The 20,192-nt window shown below is 41.0% G+C and overlaps 1 protein-coding gene across 1 annotated transcript in view; it reads left to right on the top strand.

Annotated features, from left to right (window-relative positions):
* Positions 1 to 10,096: 10,096 nt before the first annotated feature.
* LOC309607638 (uncharacterized protein) overlaps positions 10,097 to 20,192 on the top strand; it is a 126,589-nt gene continuing 116,493 nt past the window's right edge. Inside the window, exon 1 of the mRNA XM_082346417.1 lies at positions 10,097 to 16,526. Within this exon, the coding sequence (XP_082202543.1) occupies positions 15,913 to 16,526 (614 nt within the window). The 5' untranslated portion in view covers positions 10,097 to 15,912. The remainder of the gene's footprint in view (positions 16,527 to 20,192) is intronic.

Here is a 20,192-nt window from a genome sequence, read left to right as displayed (position 1 = left end):
TTCAAGTCCTGCCAGGGGTGTCTGCTTCTGCTTCCATGTAATTTGACTTGAGACCCCTCTGGGGATTTTCAACCAAAGCTTCAGACTTAACCAATACTAACTCCCTGTTGCCCTTTAACTCAACTGATCTTTGGTTGAAAACTACAAGTTATGTATGCCTTTTAATATGCGCCAGTATTCGGCTTCCCTGGTGGCGCAGTGGTTGAGAATCTGCCTGCCAGTGCAGGGGACACGGGTTCGAGCCCTGGTCTGGGAAGATCCCACATGCCACAGAGCAACTAGGCCCGTGAGCCACAACTACTGAGCTTGCGCGTCTGGAGCCTGTGCTCTGCAACAAGAGAGGCCGTGACAGTGAGAGGTCCACGCACCGCTATGAAGAGTGGCCCCCACTTGCCGCAACTAGAGAAAGCACTCGCACAGAAACGAAGACCCAACACAGCCAAAACAAATAATAAATAAATTTTAAAAAATTAATTAAAAAAAAAAATTATGCACCAGTATTTTAAATGGAAAGCATGGGAGATACCTGTCAATTTTGAACATAGTTTCTGTATTTGGCTTTTTCAATTTTAAGTTAAATTCAAAAGATTCTTCTAGCATTCTTGGTATTGAAAAGCACTTAAAACATTTAACATGAAATTTGAAAGACATTGGTGCAAAAACTAAGGCCATACGAGGGACTCAATGCATGATTTTTTCTGCCGTATTGATAGTCTGCATGTTTATCTGATACACTTAGGACTTCAAGTCCTCACTACCCAAACATATGGACAAGCATCAGTGCAAAACATATAGTCTGCAGGAGAAATTTTAAAATTTTCTATAAAAGAAACAAAGAAAAACAGAAGTCAATTTAGCACAAGATGATCCCACTTTCAAAGAATGTTATTATCATTTGTAGTTCTGGTGGTAGCATGGTGGGTATATCAAAAGAACATCCTATTAAAGCAACTAGTATTTCCCTATAGTATTCATCCGGTTCCAACTCAGAAAACAAACCTATGTCAGATAATTCAAAAGGGGGAATGTAATAGTAGAAAATGTTTTCAATGTTCTTACAAGAGCTGAAGGAGCAACCAGGGGAGGAAGGTGAGTAGAAACCATAGTGAGCTACTACCACCCATAGGGCTAGAGGGACAATGAGAGGGGATGATGTTACTGGGACCTTAGTGCTGGTTGCAGCTGCCCACACATGTGCATTGGGATGTTGCAGCTGAGAGCCACGGGTGCTCTTATGAAATATGATTTCAAAGAAATCAAACTAATTATTCAACCGAGTATGTCAGATTTTGCACCCAAACAGTTCAGCCGGTGGCAGCTGAAATTGTATTATGTCTGCCTGGTAGGAGGTGGGAACATGAAGGGAGGAACTGACCAGTGGGAGCTGAAGCCATTGATAAGACACAAAAGAGACCTTTCCTGGCAGAGAGGAACAGGGAAATAATCTGATGCCTCCTTCCCTCTGATCCTCCAATCTCCCACTGGGGCCTCCTGTTGTTAGGACTTAGCTGGAAGCAAGTTGGCCAAGAAGTCCGGAAATGCTGATGAAGGATTCAGCCCCAGTGATACAGGGAAAAGGCATGGGATACATTTGAGAGCAAAGAGACAAATGACCTGCAGTAAGTTCCTATCAGAACATGCAATCTGGGGCAAACACTAGTGTTAAGTTCTACAAATAGGATATATAGGCAGGAGAATAACAGCAGTAAGTTATGACGTTAAAATAGACAGTGTTATCTGGTTCACTCTAGTGGTCAACCAAAACAGTTCCTTAGAGATTTCTCAAGAAGTGAAAAAAAAAAAAAGAGAAAATTTTCATAAAGGAGACCCATTTTGCCAGTTAATGGGCTAAAACTAACCATTTTCAATGCTCTCGTGTGAAGCTCACTGTAACAGTATCAACATGGAGTCCCCGATTTCCTGGGGTGGCCTCGTTTCAGATTCCTGTGGGCTTCGTTGGTGCTCAGTGCAGTTGCCAGGCCATGTGCTTTGGGATGCTGAGATCCATGCCTGCACTTCTAAAACATGATTTCAAAATAAAACTATTTTTTTCGAACAGAATTTACATCCAAATAGTTTTTCTTTTTAAGTTCCTTTGACAAATTTAAACATTAAAAAAATCAAACAAAAAAATCTTCCCAATAGTGCACATGAAGGCTAGAATATTTGTTGACGTACATAAGAGTCTATTCGGGATTCTTATATTCCTTCTTTTTTAAAGAAATTCTTAATTATGGAATTCTGTGTTGTTTTGCTTTGTTTTACTTTTTTTGGCCAGGAACTTCCTACCCATTATCCTGGGTTACTTCTCCTTGCACAGACAAGGAAGGGTTTATATGACAGACTAAAGGTACAGGAGCATGTGGCAAAAGAGTCTTTGATGTAAGCTCAGAATTTCTAAGCTTTTAGAGAAGGTAATTACTCAGGCTTCACACCTACTTGATTTCTTGGGTTGATGCTGCCCTTGCTCTGACAGTGGTTTCAAACTAGAATCCTAGAAGCTCCTAGAAAGTACAAAGTAGTGTTTGAAGGGTAAAGATAAATGAGAGGCAGGGGTGAGCAAGGGGGAGGGGTGACTGTGTCTTCCACTCCCACCTCAATAGTGGCGCCGTTAATTAGGGTGTGGATATCGTGCTTGACTTCCTAAACCATTCATCCCATTTTCTACTGGTCTCTCATTCTGCACTATGAGAAACTGATTCTAGTTTCCGATTAGTCCTCCAGCCAATCACATAATCTCAAAGTCCCTTTTACTAACTGGTTCAGGGGCTCAGGCAGAAGCCAATCAGTGGATGCCATTCCCTGCAGGTATGTGAACGTGCGTGGCTCACTGAGACCAAAGGGAAAGAAACGAATTCCATGTTAAGAGAGAGATTCTCTCTCCCACCAGCTGTGAACAAGGAAAATATTGTAGCCTGGGTGCACAGTAGCCATCTGATGACTACTGGTGGGACCATTTCTGGGATTAAATAACACTGGCATTGTTAGGGTAGACAGAACGCAAGAACTGGGTCCTTTATGAAATTATTAAACAACTGACTCAACTAACCCTAAAGCTCACTCTGACATTTGGGTGTCTTTTTACCGAAGGTAATAATGTCCCTCTCATTTAAGCCTGTTTGTTGAGTTGCATCTTCAGTTACCTACAGCAGACACCATCATGACTGATATGTTCCACCTTGAAAAACACTGCCTTAGAGAATCTTCTAAAAAACTTCACATTTCAGATAGACATTTTGACTAAATGTTTTTACTTTTCTAATTCTAAATCAGAATTCTAACTTTTATGGATTTTAATATACTGAGTTTTCATGTTTAGAAGTCCTTCTCTTGTTTCAAAGGGGCCATCTTACTCCACAAGTGTATGGCTGTACAAGTGATCTCTAGAACAAAACTGTGTAGCCGAGAAAGGGTTTTGTTATTGTTTTCCATTTTTACATCTTCTATTTCCTTTTCCCCTCTGTGACACCCCCACTCCTTCCCTTCAGTCCATCATCGTCCTCACTTTGTCACTGGGCCACCGACGATCCTGGTCAGGTCCTATCTAGATCTGTGCTCTTTAGATATGTATCTTGCTATTCCTGTACCCTAATCTTCACTCTCCATTTAGTCACCCTGTGTTGCACTTGTCAAGTTGGTTGACTGGAATCATTGAAGAAATAGTTCATGCTAAGTTCTTCATGGCCAATAATGGCAATAGACATTTTAATTTGGGACCAAGGTGTCTTGCCTACAACAGAAGATCTGGCTCAGTAAAAGGGTTAGTGAAATAAATATGTGATTCCATCATCCCTAGTGTATTTATGGTGGAAGAGGGAGGTTTTAAAATGTTACATCATAATCCCTACAGATGAATCTATAATAGAATCACAGACCCAGTGACCAGACACTGGACATTTTTGAGAAGAGCCCCCTTTCTCAGGGCTATTTGAATCACAGCATTTACTTAACCATGTACTTCACCTAGCACTAAACCAACCAACCTAGGTGGCAAAGTGTTCATAATTTTTAAAAAAAGGCCTGAGTGCTGGGGACAGGTGTTGGGGAACCCAACTTTAATGTCGCATGAACACCATCCAGCATTCAAAGTGCTGCTCACGCATCTCTGCTGGGGCCTGGCAGCTGGCCCTTCCCACCCTCTTTCCACTCTGGGCTGCCTCATGTTTACACAGTGAAAATGAAACTGATGCCAGTGTTAATACAGCATAATTTATAAGCTGAGAAGAGAACTCAGCATGCATTCCCTTTTCAAGTGAAACAGGCTGTTATTTTCAGAACCAACTGAAGGGTGGAGACATTTCTTGGAAACCAAGGCAACTGCTGAATTCCCAGATCCTTTCTGCCTCATAGGATTCACCTCTCATGAGGCAGGTAGGACCAACTCACAGAAATGCTCAGTCTGACAAACCTCCTCCTTGAATTACAGAAGGCAGATTTATCTGATAAGGCCAATCTTTCTAGGCTTTGAAAAGTCACTTAGACCTCCAGTACAGCAAAGGGGCTTAGGACACTTGAGATCAGCGACCTTGCTTACGAGAGAAGGCCCATAGCACAGAATCTATGTCTTACCATTAGGTGTGATTTCAGGAATACCACAAAGCCAGACTGTATCTCAGAAGCTGGACATAGAGCATAGAACCCTAACCCCCCCATATCTATGCCTTTCAATTCTGTAAAAGTTGCCTGAATCCCTATCATACCCATTGTCCTTTGTTTCTAATATAGAAACTGAGATTATTTAACTGAAAACACACACACACACACTTTTCCAAATTCTGGGACCAATCTCAAGGAGAGAAGGAGGGAGGTTGTTAACCAGTGTCAAATCTATCTTTCTGGTTCCATCCTAAATTTGGTACTTGGGTCTCTTCAAAACTGGGTTTCTATCTTTTCTCTAGGCCCCACAGTGATTTTACCCTTTTATCCAGTCTCCTAATTCCTGAGTTTATTATACTTCTTTTAGGCGTCTGCCGTCTCAGATTTTTCCTATGGGCCTTCCATGGCTCTCCTTTTGCCTGATTACTGGCTTCTCCAGATCCTAGACTTGAACTGGACTTTGTACAAAGATATCTTCCTTTCCTCCATACCTTGAAATTGTAGGCTTACTTTTAAGCTCATATTCCTATTTGCCTGCCATTGGAATCATGTGCTGCCATGTTTAGATGCTCAGCTTCTGCCTAGCCCCATGCTATCTGTCTGAATGACAACTAAACACCAGTTTTAATAGAGTATTGAGCCCTAGATCCCCCTTGGGACATGATGGCCAGGGTCAGAATGGGTCAATTATGCTGATTATCCTGTTAATCCCCACCATTAGGATAAAGAGCAATGGTATTCAATGTAGTGTGAGGATAGGCACTCAGGAATAAAGCAGGGAGGTCCCTAATGCCTGGGAGGAGTATGATAATGACCCACATCACATCCCACTTTGATGGCTTCAATCTTCACAGCTTGAACACACGCATATCACCCTATATGACGAACCTGGCCTTGGACACAGATCCAAACTTACATAATTTTTTTCCTACATTTCCATTGCTAAACCACACGTACTTCTTTAGAGTACAACATTATATCTCCTATAGTCCTATTAAAGTTTTGAAAGTCTGGAGATAGAAACTGCCAATCCATTGTTAGTCCATCAGTACCTTATTGGAAATGCTTCATTCAATAATTATTTACTGCCATTATTTCCCAGTGTAATACCAGGACGAGAAAGCATGGGACCTGGAGCTGATACATTTTTATTGTGGAAGAGAAATAAGTAATAAAGAAATAGATTTCTCAATTAGAGTTTTCTGTTGCTGGAGAGGGTAAGACAAGAAGCTTATATGGAATGAAGGGCTAGGTGTGTGCCTCTGGGACTCACTCAGCTGTAGCATTGCCAGGAAACAAAATAATCCCAAACAGATAAAGGTAAAGATAGAGAGTGAAGTCCCAACTCTTTGGGGCAAGTGACCATCTCCATATTCCCTATATTTGCCAAATACCCAGCTCATCCCAACCTCCTTTCTACAAGGAAATCTGTTACCCCAAACCAACATAAGCATGAAGACATTTGTGTCATGAGTCTTGAAATTAACCCCAGAATCCTACAAAATGTTGTAGTTAGTTAAAGAGAACTATATGAAAACTATTTTAATTTCCCAGGAAACATCAAGCGGAATTAAGGTAATCCCTCTTTTCCATGAGATTTCCAAGAAGAGGCATAGAAAGATTGACAATGTAAGTTCAAAACACATGTAAAATAAAACCACTCTAGGTAATCCATGGCTTAGTTAAGCAAACCTTGTTAAAATAAATAAATCTTTTAAACAAAAACAAAAACACAGAAAGACATGCAGGTACATAATCTTTGTAAATAGCTCCGTTCATATTCTCTTTTGATCTTAACTTCTTACTTCTCCAGCAGTTTTCCTCTGAATCCACCCTTCATTAAGCAAGGGCATCATAATAGCTCAGGAACATGACTCCTCCTCGCTTGTCTCCCAGCCACATGGGTTTCCCTGGCTCACTGTTTTGGTGTTACTTCATGATCTCAATGTCCCAAAGACTCACAATTTTTTGTTTATAAGCCATATGGTGGCAAGAGTCCACAGGCTCTTGTCTAAAATGCTGGATACCACAGGCAGGGGTCCTTTAAGGTAATACTTTAGGTACATGGTGGGTGAATTTAAAAATAAAAGGAGTCTTTGTTTTTTTGTTAAATGGTCCAGTTGACAGACCTCAGCAAGACCTCTCTCATCAGCTAAATGAAAAAAATTTGAACAAAACATTTTTCTCTTGGTACCCAACACAAACATAAACTTCAACATGTCAGACTTCATCTAACAAGTATTCTAGGCCAACACTCTTCTCTCATTAATTAAACCATGGGACAAAGATCAGAATGACCTTGTCCACTACCTTATAATAGGCAGGTCTGGGTTCTGGCTGCTGTGTATATTTGTCCTTCAAAAAAGCCAAACTTGGGCTTCCCTGGTGGTGCAGTGGTTGAGAATCTGCCTGCCAATGCAGGGGACACGGGTTCGAGCCCTGGTCTAGGAAGATCCCACATGCCGCGGAGCAACTGGGCCCGTGAGCCATAACTACTCAGCCTGCGCATCTGGAGCCTGTGCTCCGCAACAAGAGAGGCCGCGATAGTGAGAGGCCCACACACCGCGATGAAGAGTGGACCCCGCTCGCCGCAACTAGAGAAAGCCCTCGCACAGAAATGAAGACCCAACACAGCCAAAATAAATAAATAAATGAATAAACTTATTTAAAAAAAAAAAAAAGCCAAACAAAGTTTTTATCCTCTTTTTAGATAGTTTTTAGAAATGTCTATTTGGCCTTTTTAAAGACCTAAGTGAGCATTTAAGTAGAATGATATTTCTGACTCTTAAAAATTATAAATAATATTATATACAAAACCAATACATCTTTACATGACAACAGAATTCTGCTGCATCTAGATACCTTACTAGCCTTAATCATTCGAAACAGATAACTAGGAACCATCTTGCATTCTCACTGGTTTGAGTTTGGGCACACTAATAGAGTGATAATACTTATTAAGTGCTCTCATGTAGATTATGTGGTCCTAGGAAATATTCAACAAATCAGAGACAGTTTTCTTTGTGCGGATGTCTTATACCCTAGATGCCCCCATGTTCACTTCCTTCACATATAAATGAGAGATGTCCTGACTTTTGGGAGTTTTACAAGATTTAACTAGTGAACGTTCAAAAATAAATTTAGATTTACATTAGAAAGAGCCAACTGTTAAGTCCCTGCCGGGACGAAAGGCAAACCTGCCCTTCTTTCAGGAACAGTTCCAAAGGCAGAAGTGAAACGTTTCTCTAATGTGTGACTCATTTATTGGAATTAGTTAATGGCTCGTCATTCTTGCTCTTTGCAAATATCTCAGAAGATATTTGGATGTCAAACAGAAGGTTCTAGATATTATCGACTCCCAGATTATCTCTGCTAACAACAATGTAAACATTTATGAGTCCATGATGATGCTAGATTCAGAAACAATCATCATCCTCTTTCTCACCACCTCAGAGATTAAATTACGTATTTGCAAGACCTTCACCCCAAAACAGCTGGGTGGCATCAAAGACAAAAAGGGTCAGGAGTCTAAAGGAGACTAAAGAGAAATGACAAGGAAATGTCATGCTTAGTCCCTTACTAGATTTTCTAAAATAAATATATATATATATATATATATATATATATATATATATATATGGCGGCATATGTTGAGATGATTGGGGAAAATTGAATATAGATTGTTTATTAGCTAATCATGTATAAATGTTTAATTCCTGAGTGTGATCCTTGCATTTGGTTATGAAGGAGAACGTCCTTGTTGTTAGATAGATGCTGAAGTAGTAACAGATAAAGTGTCGTCATGTATGCAACTAATTTCAAATGACTCAAGAAAAAAAGTACAGATATATGATAGATGGATAGATAGATAGACAGACAGATATAAAGAAAAGATGGCAAAATGTTAACAATTGGTGATTTCCAAGACAAGTGTGAAGGTAATGACAAATGGTTGCTCTTAACACTTTTCTTGGAAATTTCTCTGTAGGTTTGAACTTTTTAAAATAAAAAGAGTTAGGGGGAAATTGAAAAACAACCCAGGATGGGAGAGGCAGTGTGTGAAGTAGAGATGAAAAAATATTTGTCATTTGTCAATGATTGACTATAGCGATTTATGGGAAGTTCATCGAACTAGTCTTTCTTCCACTTCCATATATTTTAGAGGTTTCTATAATAAAAATGTTTAAAAAAAAATAGAGCAGGAATATTCCCTCTTCACCCCATCTCTTAGTTTTCCCCCATGCTCTGTTTGGATCAGAGCCCCTCTCTACTTTAAATAGCCAGAAAACCAACCACAATTATAGCCTCATTTTTGTGACAGGGCAGTGGACTCTAAATTGAGGTGATACTTGTGTTGACAGCAACTAAAGAATGTCTACCAAAAAACCCACAGTGTTTATAGGGCACTGGCTTAACATGATACTAGGAGAGGACAGATGTGAGAACAACATAATTTAAAAGAAAGTCTTGGTGGAAATAACCCAGTGTCCATGGATGGATGGATGAATGGATAAACAAAATATGGTATATCCATACGGTGAAATATTGTTCAGCCTTAAAAAGGAAAGAAATCCTGACACATGCCACAACAAGGATCAACCTTGAAAACGTGCTGAGTGAAACAAGCCAGTCACCAAAGGACAAATACCATATGGTTCTACTTATATGAGGTACTTAGAATAATCGAATTCACGGAGACAGAAAGTAGAAGGGTGGTTGCCAGGGTCTGGGAGTGGGAGGAACGGGGAATTATTGTTTAATGAGATAGAATTTCAGTTTGGGAAAACAAAAAGAGGTCTGGAGATGGATGATGGTGATGGTTGCACAGTAATGTGAATGCATTTAAGGCCACTTAGAAATGGTTAAAATGGTAAACATTTTATGTTACATACAGTTTACCACAATAGGAGAGAAGGAAGGAAGGAGGGGAGAGACGAAGGGAGGGAGGAAGGGAGAAAGGAAGACAGGCACCAGGTCTCTGTCATTCTGATCTTTGAATGTTGAAGCATCCTTCAATACTTGCAATGTCCATGGGTAAAAATGTTGTGTTTCCCATGACTGTGTAAATTTCAGCTACTGGTAGGAATTCTCACGTTAACACAGACCCAAACCTGGGTGCCATGAGGATATGAGTTTCCTGACAACAGAAGCCTTTCTGAACGGCTGCCCTGAGGGCGGACCCTGCTGTGTAGCCCCACAAAATCCTAGTTCACCAGTAGTTGACTTGGGGTGAGGGGAGAGGGGAAGATTTCCTGGTAGTGCTTCTTGTAATGCCTTGTTAGTGCTTGTAATCAACATGGCTAGGATGAAAGAATTCTGGCTTCAGAACAGAAACATCGTGCTTTAAATTAAATCAGATCCCCGCTGTGAGCCACTTACTCCCTTTCTTCCCCACAGCCAGGGAAACAATTCAGAGCTTTCTCTGCAGGGTTCGCAGCATGAGTGACCTTCAGTCTTTCCACTTAAAATCGATTCAAGACGATCACACTGGCTTAAATAAAAGTCTCCATCCACTCGTCTTCCCACTCTCTCCTTCTCTCTTACCTTCTCCGTTTCTGTCTTGGTCTCTTTCTCACACACACAGCACACATATACCCTCACGTTTATTCCTCTTCTGTGTATGTGCCCAAGAGCTGCTAAACCCACCTCCAAAGGCATCGCCTCGCCCTTCCACCTTGCTCAGAACTGACAGAGAGATTTTTCACCTCCTCGCTCTCCTTGCTGCTCTCTGATGAACAGTGAACCAGATGGCCATTCCCCAGTCTCCCAGCATGAGTTTGACTGACAGGGGCCTTTGATAAACCTCTGAAGAATGAAGTCATCTCCAGGTCACTGCTGCAGCCTGGCCTTTAACACCCCACACAGACCACCATTATCTGCTGAATAGGAGACAAAGGAAATTAGCCCTGCTTCCCTATCATCCCCATTATTTCCAGGCTGATTTAAACAAGGAAGCAATGAGATGCCCTTCACTCCTCCAAAAGGTACAAATGTCAGCTGTTAAAAAATGCAAACAAGAGGCTTTCCTATGTTAATGGCTGGGTTTCTTTGTCAAAGCTGACGAGTGGAAAGTGTATTTAATTCACCGCCTTTGAGAAAAGACTTAACAAGCTTCTAAACAACTTCCTCAACTACCCCGTACCTCAGTCTAGCCCGTAGGTATTCTTAAGCCTTCAGGTTTCAGCTGGAAAGGAAGGATGGAAGTGAGGCTTTATTTCCAAACACTTTAACAGCAGATAATCAAAGAACCTGGAGAGATAAGTGAAAGGAGTTTCCTATCATTTTAATCCTACAATTGAAAAAATAGGAAAAGGATCATTCCCCCTTTTCCCAAAACACTTTTCCCCCACAAACTAAATGTTTAAGTGTCCGCAGAGCTAACAATGAGGTGCCGGTACCATGCGCCCCTCTCTACTTGACACTCAGGGAGATTGTTTCTGGTTGCCCCCTGCCACATTGCAAAGGGCAGGTGTGTGTGTGTACTCTAGCTGTTTCTTGCTATGCGTGAGTACCCCAGCTTTAGCTGGAAAGTGGAAAATTATGACAGAAGGGCTCATTATTGGGAAGAAACTTGTCTCACAATTCCATAGCTGTTTCCGAATATTAAGGATCACAGCACGTTTCCTTTAGGTGACAGCCTATACTTCTAAGAAGGCAATGCTCGCTGTCGTTATCTTCCAGGCTATAATACTTTAAAGCTGTTGGTTCTGCAGAAACAGCCAGAAGATTGTAATAAAAGAGCAGGTATCAGAGAAATCATGACAATCCAGATAAATTAATGACTCAATCAACAGACACTTGTTAGACATCAGAGCCAGACGTTCCATTAGGTCCTTCATGTGATACTAATTTGGAGGCATAGTCCCCACAAGGAGTTTACGATCTAGATAAGGAAACACAAGTGAGACCAGACCTCATTCCTAAAGGCCAGGTAGGACCTACATAAGTGAAAATATGCAAGAAGCCCCTCCCAGAAAGGAACAGAAGCCTAGAAAAGAAAGAACAAAATGTTGAGGGGTTTCTTTGGAATAGGGAGTACTTCTATGAATGAGGTTGAAAGTAAGAATCAAATTGTTGATGGGCTAGATTGTCTGGATGAAGAATTGACACTTCCTGTTAGCTAGGGCTGCCATAACAAAACACGGCAGAATGGGTGACTTAAACAACAGAAATGTATTTCTCACAGTTCTGGAGGCTGGAAGCCTACGATCAAGGTGTTCGTAGGTTTGGTTTCTCCTGAGGACTCTCTCCTTGGCCTGCAGACGGCTGCCTTTTCACTGTGACCTCACGTGGCCTTTCCTCTGTGTGTGCATCCCTGGTGTCTCTTTCTCTTCTTGTAAGGACCCCAGTCATATTAGATCAGGACCCTACTCTTATGACATCATTTAGTCTTAATGACCGTCTTCAAGGTCCCATCTCCAAGTACAGTCACATCAGGGGGTAGGGCTTCAACATATGAATTAGGGGCAGGGGTTACATAATTCAGTCCATAACACTTTCTTTGGCAACAAGAAAACAAGGAAGTGATGAAACAGGGGGATCCACAAGATGAAAAGTTGCTTTAGAACTGCAACTGAATTAGTGAAGAGAGAGAAAAACTAAGAGACAATTTAGGAGGCTATTTCAATAGGCAACAGGTAAAATGTACAGGGCCTGAATTTGATGTTGGCAGTAAAAAGAACTGGAAGCAAAATAAAAGCATTAAGGAAAAATTAATAGGATTTGATGACTGATTAGATATGGAGAGCGAGAGAGAAAAGAGATGACTTCAGGTTATTAATTCTGAGAGATTAGGGAAATGGTGACCTATGAAATGAGTATGTAGAAGATACTTGTACCACCAAGTAGATTGGAAAGACCCTAAGTTCTGCAGTCACACATACTACTTTAAACATGTAAACTTTGTCACATTTTAAATGTATAACTTTAGCAATTCATTTATCCTTCCTGGGCCTCAATTTCCTCTTGTATGAAGTTGGGGTGATAAAACCAACTTCACTGGGTGGTTTACATTTTATGGATGAAAGGATATCACCTAATTCAACTATGACATAGAATTCAAAATTACTCTGGTAGGTTACAGAAGAAGCTTAAATCTAGAACATAGGTATCTTTTGATTTTCATCTTAGCTGAAAGTCTTCTCCCTGACATAAAGAAGCAAATTGAATACAATGTAGTTGGATGGGCAGGTCAGCCCCTTGATAACATTCAGGCTGTGACCCAGTTCTTTGCAGAATTATACACAACTGTCACTGTCTTATAAGTCAATTCTTTACAAAACAGAAATGTGGCTCTAGGAGCAATTCAAAGCCCACCTAGCTTTACAATCCCCAAACCTCACCTATTCATCTCAAAATGCTTGCAGATACTGTAAAAGCCCAGGACATTGGAAACAGAACTGCCCTGCACTTAAGAGAAAAAGGGAAAATTTTAAATAATAATTATACTACATTTCAGATATTAATGTATCTGACACATGGCTAAAATTTTAAAACAAAAACCATAAGGTCTCTGTTTGCAACTGTCTATATATTTATATATATATATATAATATATAGATATAATTTGTGATATTTTTCTACCTCTAAATGGTATTACCAAATTAATTTATTAAATCCCTTAAAGGAGTTCAAGTTGGCTTAGATATAAATGAGCACTCATGTAAATTAAGGATTCCTAAAACTCTCAGAAATATAGAATCTAACCCAAATGTGTTTTGAAGTTCACATGAACTGGGATACTCTTTGATAAATAAAGCTAGTTTTTAAATTGTTGGTAAAATGAAAATAGGCATTTCTTCAGCATCATCAGCATTATATATAAGGCACAGATACAATTTTTTTCTACCTAGGTTTGCCTCTCAAATAAGCTTATGTTATCTCTACTAGACATTTAAAATTAGAAAACTATAAATCCAACCTAAGAACCAAATGTACAATAAAAATGAACTGCTTGATGCACGTCAAGCACAGCAGTTTAAAAAAAAAAAAAAAAAAGGAAGGGAAGAACCATATGTTTAACTTTCTAGAGTCTTTCTTCAGTGATATTTTGATACTTGCCTGCTTAGTCAACAAGAAAAATAACTTAAAATGATGGCTAGCTTTGTTTTGTGTCTCATGAAATTTTCATCAGCAATTCTAGTATAGTTAAGAACATGTGCATTAAATAGATGTCTGTGGGATAAAAGTTTATAAGTGAACTTTTCAACAATAATTATGTTTTATAGTATGTTTACTTAAAAATAATTTCAAAAAACTTTCTGCTAACTTAAAACCTTAAAGCTATACAAAGTTAAATGATGAATATTCATTGAATGTATAGATGATTTACAAATGAGATAAAACATGAAGAGCTGAACAAAAGTTTATTTATCTACTTTTGGCATCTTGTTTTTATGTGGTATAGAGAACATAAATATACTGGGTCAGTAATGAACATGAGAAATTGTACTATGAAAATACATATGCCTCTAGAAATTATGAAAGGATGTATTTCCAATTTACTACAGAATTATAGTATGTGGAAGACAGTTCCCAATTGCTTCCTTCTTAGTTTTCACTGAAAGGAAAGATTACTGATGGTTAAAAAACTCTAATCCATACATATAAATAAAACTATGACAAATAATAAGGATAAAAAAATGGCCCATGTAGGAAAGAAAGATGTATTTTTGCTAAGGAAAGTTATTAAAGACATATTTAAGGGAAAGAGAATAATTTTGTCCTAAAGTAGAAAGATCGATTGTTCCAGAATGAGAAGGAGAAAACGTATATGACAAAAACTGGATAGATTAAAAACATGTAGACAGTTGTGGAAAAGAAATTTTATTTGTGAGTAAGCTGCTAATGGTAAACAGATTTATTTATAAATTATTATTTTTGGATGGAATGTCCTATAAATATCAATTAAGTCCATCTTGTTTAATGTATCATTTAAAGCTTGTGTTTCCTTATTTATTTTCATTTTGGATGATCTGTCCATTGGTGAAAGTGGGGTGTTAAAGTCCCCTACTATGATTATGTTACTGTCGATTTCCCCTTTTATGGCTGTTAGTATTTGCCTTATGTATTGAGGTGCTCCTATATTGGGTGCATAAATATTTACAATTGTTATACCTTCCTCTTGGATCGATCCCTTGATCATTATATAGTGTCCTTCTTTGTCTCTTGTAATAGTCTTTATTTTAAAGTCTATTTTGTCTGATATGAGAATTGCTACTCCAGCTTTCTTTTGATTTCCATTTGCATGGAATATCATTTTCCATCCCCTCACTTTCAGTCTGTATGTGTCCCTAGGTCTGAAGTGGGTCTCTAGTAGACAGCATATATATGGGTCTTGTTTTTGTATCCATTCAGCCAGTCTATGTCTTTTGGTTGGAGCATTTAATCCATTTACATTTAAGGTAATTATCGATATGTATGTTCCTATTCCCATTTTCTTAATTGTTTGGGGTTTGTTATTGTAGGTCTTTTCCTTCTCTTGTGTTTCTTGCCTAGAGAAGTTCCTTTAGCATTTGTTGTAAAGCTGGTTTGGTGATGCTGAATTCTCTTAGCTTTTGCTTGTTGGTAAAGCTTTTAATTTCTCCATCAAATCTGAATGAGATCCTTGCTGGGTAGAGTAATCTTGGTTGTAGGTTTTTCTCCTTCATCACTGTAAATATGTCCTGCCACTCCCTTTTGGCTTGCAGAGCTTCTGCTGAAATATGAGCTGTTAACCTTATGGGGATTCCCTTGTGTGTTATTTGTTGTTTGTTGTTTTTCCCTTGCTGCTTTTTCTTTTTTAAAACAGGTTTTGTTCTATGTTTATTTATTTATTTTATTTATGGCTGTGTTGGGTCTTCGTTTCTTTGCGAGGGCTTTCTCTAGTTGTGGCAAGCGGGGGCCACTTTTCATCGCGGTGCACAGGCCTCTCACTATCGCAGCCTCTCTTGTTGCGGAGCACAGGCTCCAGATGCGCAGGCTCAGTAGTTGTGGCTCACAGGCCCAGTTGCTCTGCGGCATGTGGGATCTCCCCAGACCAGGGCTCGAACCCGTGTCCCCTGCACTGGCAGGCAGATTCTCAACCACTGCGCCACCAGGGAAGCCCCCCTTGCTGCTTTTAATATTTGTTCTTTGTATTTAATTTTTGATAGTTTGATTAATATGTGTCTTGGCCTGTTTCTCCTTGGATTTATCCTGTATGGGACTCTCTGTGCTTCCTGGACTTGATTAACTATTTCCTTTCCCATATTAGGGAAGTTTTCAACTATAATCTCTTCAAATATTTTCTCAGTCCCTTTCTTTTTCTCTTCTTCTTCTGGGACCCCTATAATTCGAATGTTGGTGCGCTTAATGTTGTCCCACAGGTTTCTGAGACTGTCCTCAATTCTTTTCATTCGTTTTTCTTTATTCTGCTCTGCAGTAGTTATTTCCACTATTTTATCTTCCACATCACTTATCTGTTCTTCTGCCTCAGTTATTCTGCTATTGATCCCTTCTAGGGAATGTTTAATTTCATTTATTGTGTTGTTCATCACTGTTTGTTTGCTCTTTAGTTCTTCTAGGTCCTTGTTAAACGTTTCTTGTATTTTCTCCATTCTATTTCCAAGATTTGGGATCATCTTTACTATCATTACTCTGAATTCTTTTTCAGGTAGACTGCCTATTTCCTCTTCATTTGTTAGGTCTGGTGGGTTTTTACCTTGCTCCTTCATCTGCTGTGTGTTCCTCTGTCTTCTCATTTTGCTTAACTTACTGTGTTTGGGGTCTCCTTTTCGCAAGCTGCAGGTTCATAGTTCCCATTGTTTTTGGTGTCTATGCCCAGTGGCTAAGGTTGGTTCAGTGGGTTGTGTAGGCTTCCTGGTGGAGGGGACTAGTACCTGTGTTCTGGTGGATGAGGCTGGATCTTATCTTTCTGGTGGGCATGTCCACGTCTGGTGGTGTGTTTTCGGGTGTCTGTGGCCTTATTATGATTTTAGGCAGCCTCTCTGCTAATGGGTGGGGTTGTGTTCCTCTCTTGCTAATTGTTTGGCATAGGGTGTCCAGCACTATAGCTTACTGGTCGTTGAGTGGAGCTGGGTCTTGGTGTTGAGATGGAGATCTCTGGGAGATTTTTGCCGTTTGATATTACGTGGAGCTGGGAGGTCTCTTGTGGACCAGTGTCCTGAACTTGGCTCTCCCACCTCAGAGGCACAGCCCTGACTCCTGGCTGTAGCACCAAGAGTCTGTCATCCATACGGCTCAGAATAAAAGGGAGAAAAAGAAGAAAGAGGGCTTCCCTGGTGGTGCAGTGGTTGAGAATCTGCCTGCCAATGCAGGGGACACGGGTTCGAGCCCTGGTCTGGGAAGATCCCACATGCCGCGGAGCAACTAGGCCCGTGAACCACAATTACTGAGCTTGCGCGTCTGGAGCCTGTGCTCCGCAACGAGAGACGCCGCAATAGTGAGAGGCCCATGCACCGCGATGAAGAGTGGGCCCCACTTGCCGCAACTAGAGAAAGCCCTCGCACAGAAACGAAGATCCAACACAGCCATAAATAAATTAATTAATTAATTAATTAAATAAAATAAATTTTAAAAAAAGAAAGAAAGAGATACAATAAGATAAAATAAAGTAAAATAAAATAAAGTTATTAAAATAAAAAATAATTATTAAAAAAAATTTTTAAGTAATAAAAAAAAAGAAAGAACAACCAAACCAAAAAACAAATCCACCAATGATATCAAGTGCTAAAACCTATACTAAAAAAAAAAAAAAAAGGAGAGACAGAACCCTAGGACAAATGGTAAAAGCAAAGCTATACAGACAAAATCACACACAGAAGCATATGCATACACACTCACAAAAAGAGAAAAAGGGAAAAAAATATATTTATCGTTGTTCCCAAAGTCCATCCCCTCAATTTGGGATGATTCGTTGTCTATGCAGGTATTCCACAGATGCAGGTACATCAAGTTGACTGTGGAGATTTAATCCGCTGCTCCTGAGGCTGCTGGGAGAAATTTCCCTTTCTCTTCTTTGTTCGCACAGCTCCCGGGGTTTAGCCTTGGACCTGGCCCTGCCTCTGCGTGTAGGTCGCCTGAGGGCATCTGTTCTTCGCTCACACAGGACGGGGTTAAAGGAGCAGCTGCTTCGGGGAATCTGGCTCACTCAGGCCGGGGGTTGGGAGGGGTACGGAGGAGGCGGGGCGAGCCTGCGGCGGCAGAGGCGTCGTGACGTTGCACCAGCCTGAGGCGCGCCGTGTGTTCTCCCGGGGAAGTTGTCCCCGGATCACGGGACCCTGGCAGTGGCGGGCTGCACAGGCTCCCGGGAGGGGCGGTGTGGAAAGTGACCTGTGCTCGCACACAGGCTTCTTGGTGGCGGCAGTAGCAGCAGCCTTAGCGTCTCATGCCCGTCTCTGGGGTCCGTGCTGATGGCCGCGGCTCGCGCCCGTCTCTGGAGCTCCTTTAAGCAGCGCTCTGAATCCCCTCTCCTCACGCACCAGGAAACAAAGAGGCAAGAAAAAGTCTCTTGCCTCTTCGGCAGCTGCAGACTTTTTCCCCGGACTCCCTCCCAGCCAGCTGTGGTGCGCTAACCCCCTTCAGGCTGTGTTCACGCCGCCAACCCCAGTCCTCTCCCTGTGATCCGACCAAAGCCCGAGCCTCAGCTCCCAGCCCCGCCCGCCCCGGCGGCTGAGCAGACAAGCCTCTCGGGCTGGTGAGCGCTGCTCTCGGGCTGGTGAGCGCTGCTCGGCGCCGAGCCTCTGTGCGGGGATCTCTCCGCTTTGCCCCTGTGGCTGTGCTCTCCTCCGTGGCTCCAAAGCTCCCCCCTCTGCCACCCGCAGTCTCCGCCCGCGAAGGGGCTTCCTAGTGCGTGGAAACCTTTCCTCCTTCACGGCTCCCTCCCCGAGGTGCAGGCCCCGTCCCTATTCTTTGTCTCTGTTTTTTTTTTTTTTTTTTTGCCCTACCCAGGTACGTGGGGGGGTTTCTTACTTTTTGGGAGGTCTGAGGTCTTCTGCCAGCGTTCAGTAGGTGTTCTGTAGGAATTGTTCCACATGTAGATGTATTTCTGATGTATTTGTGGGGAGGAAGATGATCCCCGCGTCTTACTCTTCCGCCATCTTGAAGCTTCTCTTCATGTCCACACTTTTTTTTTTTAATTTATTTATTTATGGCTGTGTTGGGTCTTCGTTTCTGTGCGAGGGCTTTCTCTAGTTGCGGCGAGCGGGGGCCACTCTTCATCGCGGTGCGCGGGCCTCTCACTGTCGCGGCCTCTCTTGTTGCGGAGCACAGGCTCCAGTCGCGCAGGCTCAGTAATTGTGGCTCACGGGCCCAGTTGCTCCGGGGCATGTGGGATCCTCCCAAACCAGGGCTCGAACCCATGTCCCCTGCATTGGCAGGCAGATTCTCAACCACTGCGCCACTGTCCATACTTTTTGACATTTTTGACAACTTCCCCAAATTAAATTCTAAATGAAGTCTTTCTGACCACAACTAACTTTGAGATTTCCCAAAGGGCCCCTGGAAAATCTCAAAGAATTTGTCTCTTACCTTGTGAAAAAGAGGTGTAAAACTAATTAGGTTTATTGGCGATGTTAAATTACATGGGAAGCATTGTCAAATAAGAAGTGATGGTAAACTTTCTTAGGTCATATGTGTATGACTATTTTGGAAATTGTATAAAGTTCGTAGAAATTTGTCGATACCCTCATCATCTGGTTACCATGTTAGAATGTTGTAGTCACAGAAATACCTGATTTTCCTTATCAGGTGAACTTTCATCAGATCTTTAACCATGGCCATTTCAAAGTCACTTGTCATTCACAGACAGTTACTGGTTTACTCTGATTCTTCTTGGAAAGCATTTACAATCAGCTACAGGTGAGAATGCTCCATGATGGCATCATTTGAATAACATTGAGACCCTTCCACTGGACTGAGCAAGAGATTCCAGAATTAATGAAAAAACTGATGGATTCATAAAACTGCTAATTCAAGGTCAAGCAGAATAAGGATTAATTACATGGAACTGAATGAATTAACGAAGATGACTCTAATTTTTAGATGACTTTGTGTGACACATGACTGGTTCTTTAATGGATTGTTTTCCACATTTAAGGAAACCTTTTTTCTCTTAAGCTACGTGTAACTTACAGCAATTTGATAAAGTATGCCTTTGTGAACAAAAATGAAGCAATTGCTTTTTCTCCCTATCTGATCCCTCCAGAATTCAAAAACTCTTACCGTATATTCTTATTTTTATGGCAGTATAGTTATTTGCATAAGCTCAATAAGAATCTATTCTCCTGGTAACAGAATACAAAGGAAACATTGGTTATTCTACCAAGGCTTTGACTGGAATGTCATATTTGGGAATTTGGATATTTAGGAACTCGGGTTGACTTTTTTGAGCCAATAAAGCCCCTTGAAGAAATTACTGATACTATTCCAGGTACCAATCCCTGGTAAGGGATTCCAGCCTTACCAGGTAAGTAAGGAAGGTCACTTCCTGGTAGGCATCACAATGTAAGGATATTTTGGGGACCTTGAGAAGAGAGGAATTTACCCAAATCCATAGGTAATACAGGCAAAGTCTGATGGTGAGTTCTTAGCTTAGCTTCCCAGTCTCTAGAGGCTTT

The sequence above is a fragment of the Balaenoptera borealis genome (genome assembly GCF_965194805.1).
Source record: "Balaenoptera borealis genome assembly, chromosome: 12".
Lineage (NCBI taxonomy): Eukaryota > Metazoa > Chordata > Mammalia > Artiodactyla > Balaenopteridae > Balaenoptera > Balaenoptera borealis.
Note: the sequence above shows the minus strand (reverse complement) of the source record. Positions and strands in the feature narration are given on the sequence as shown.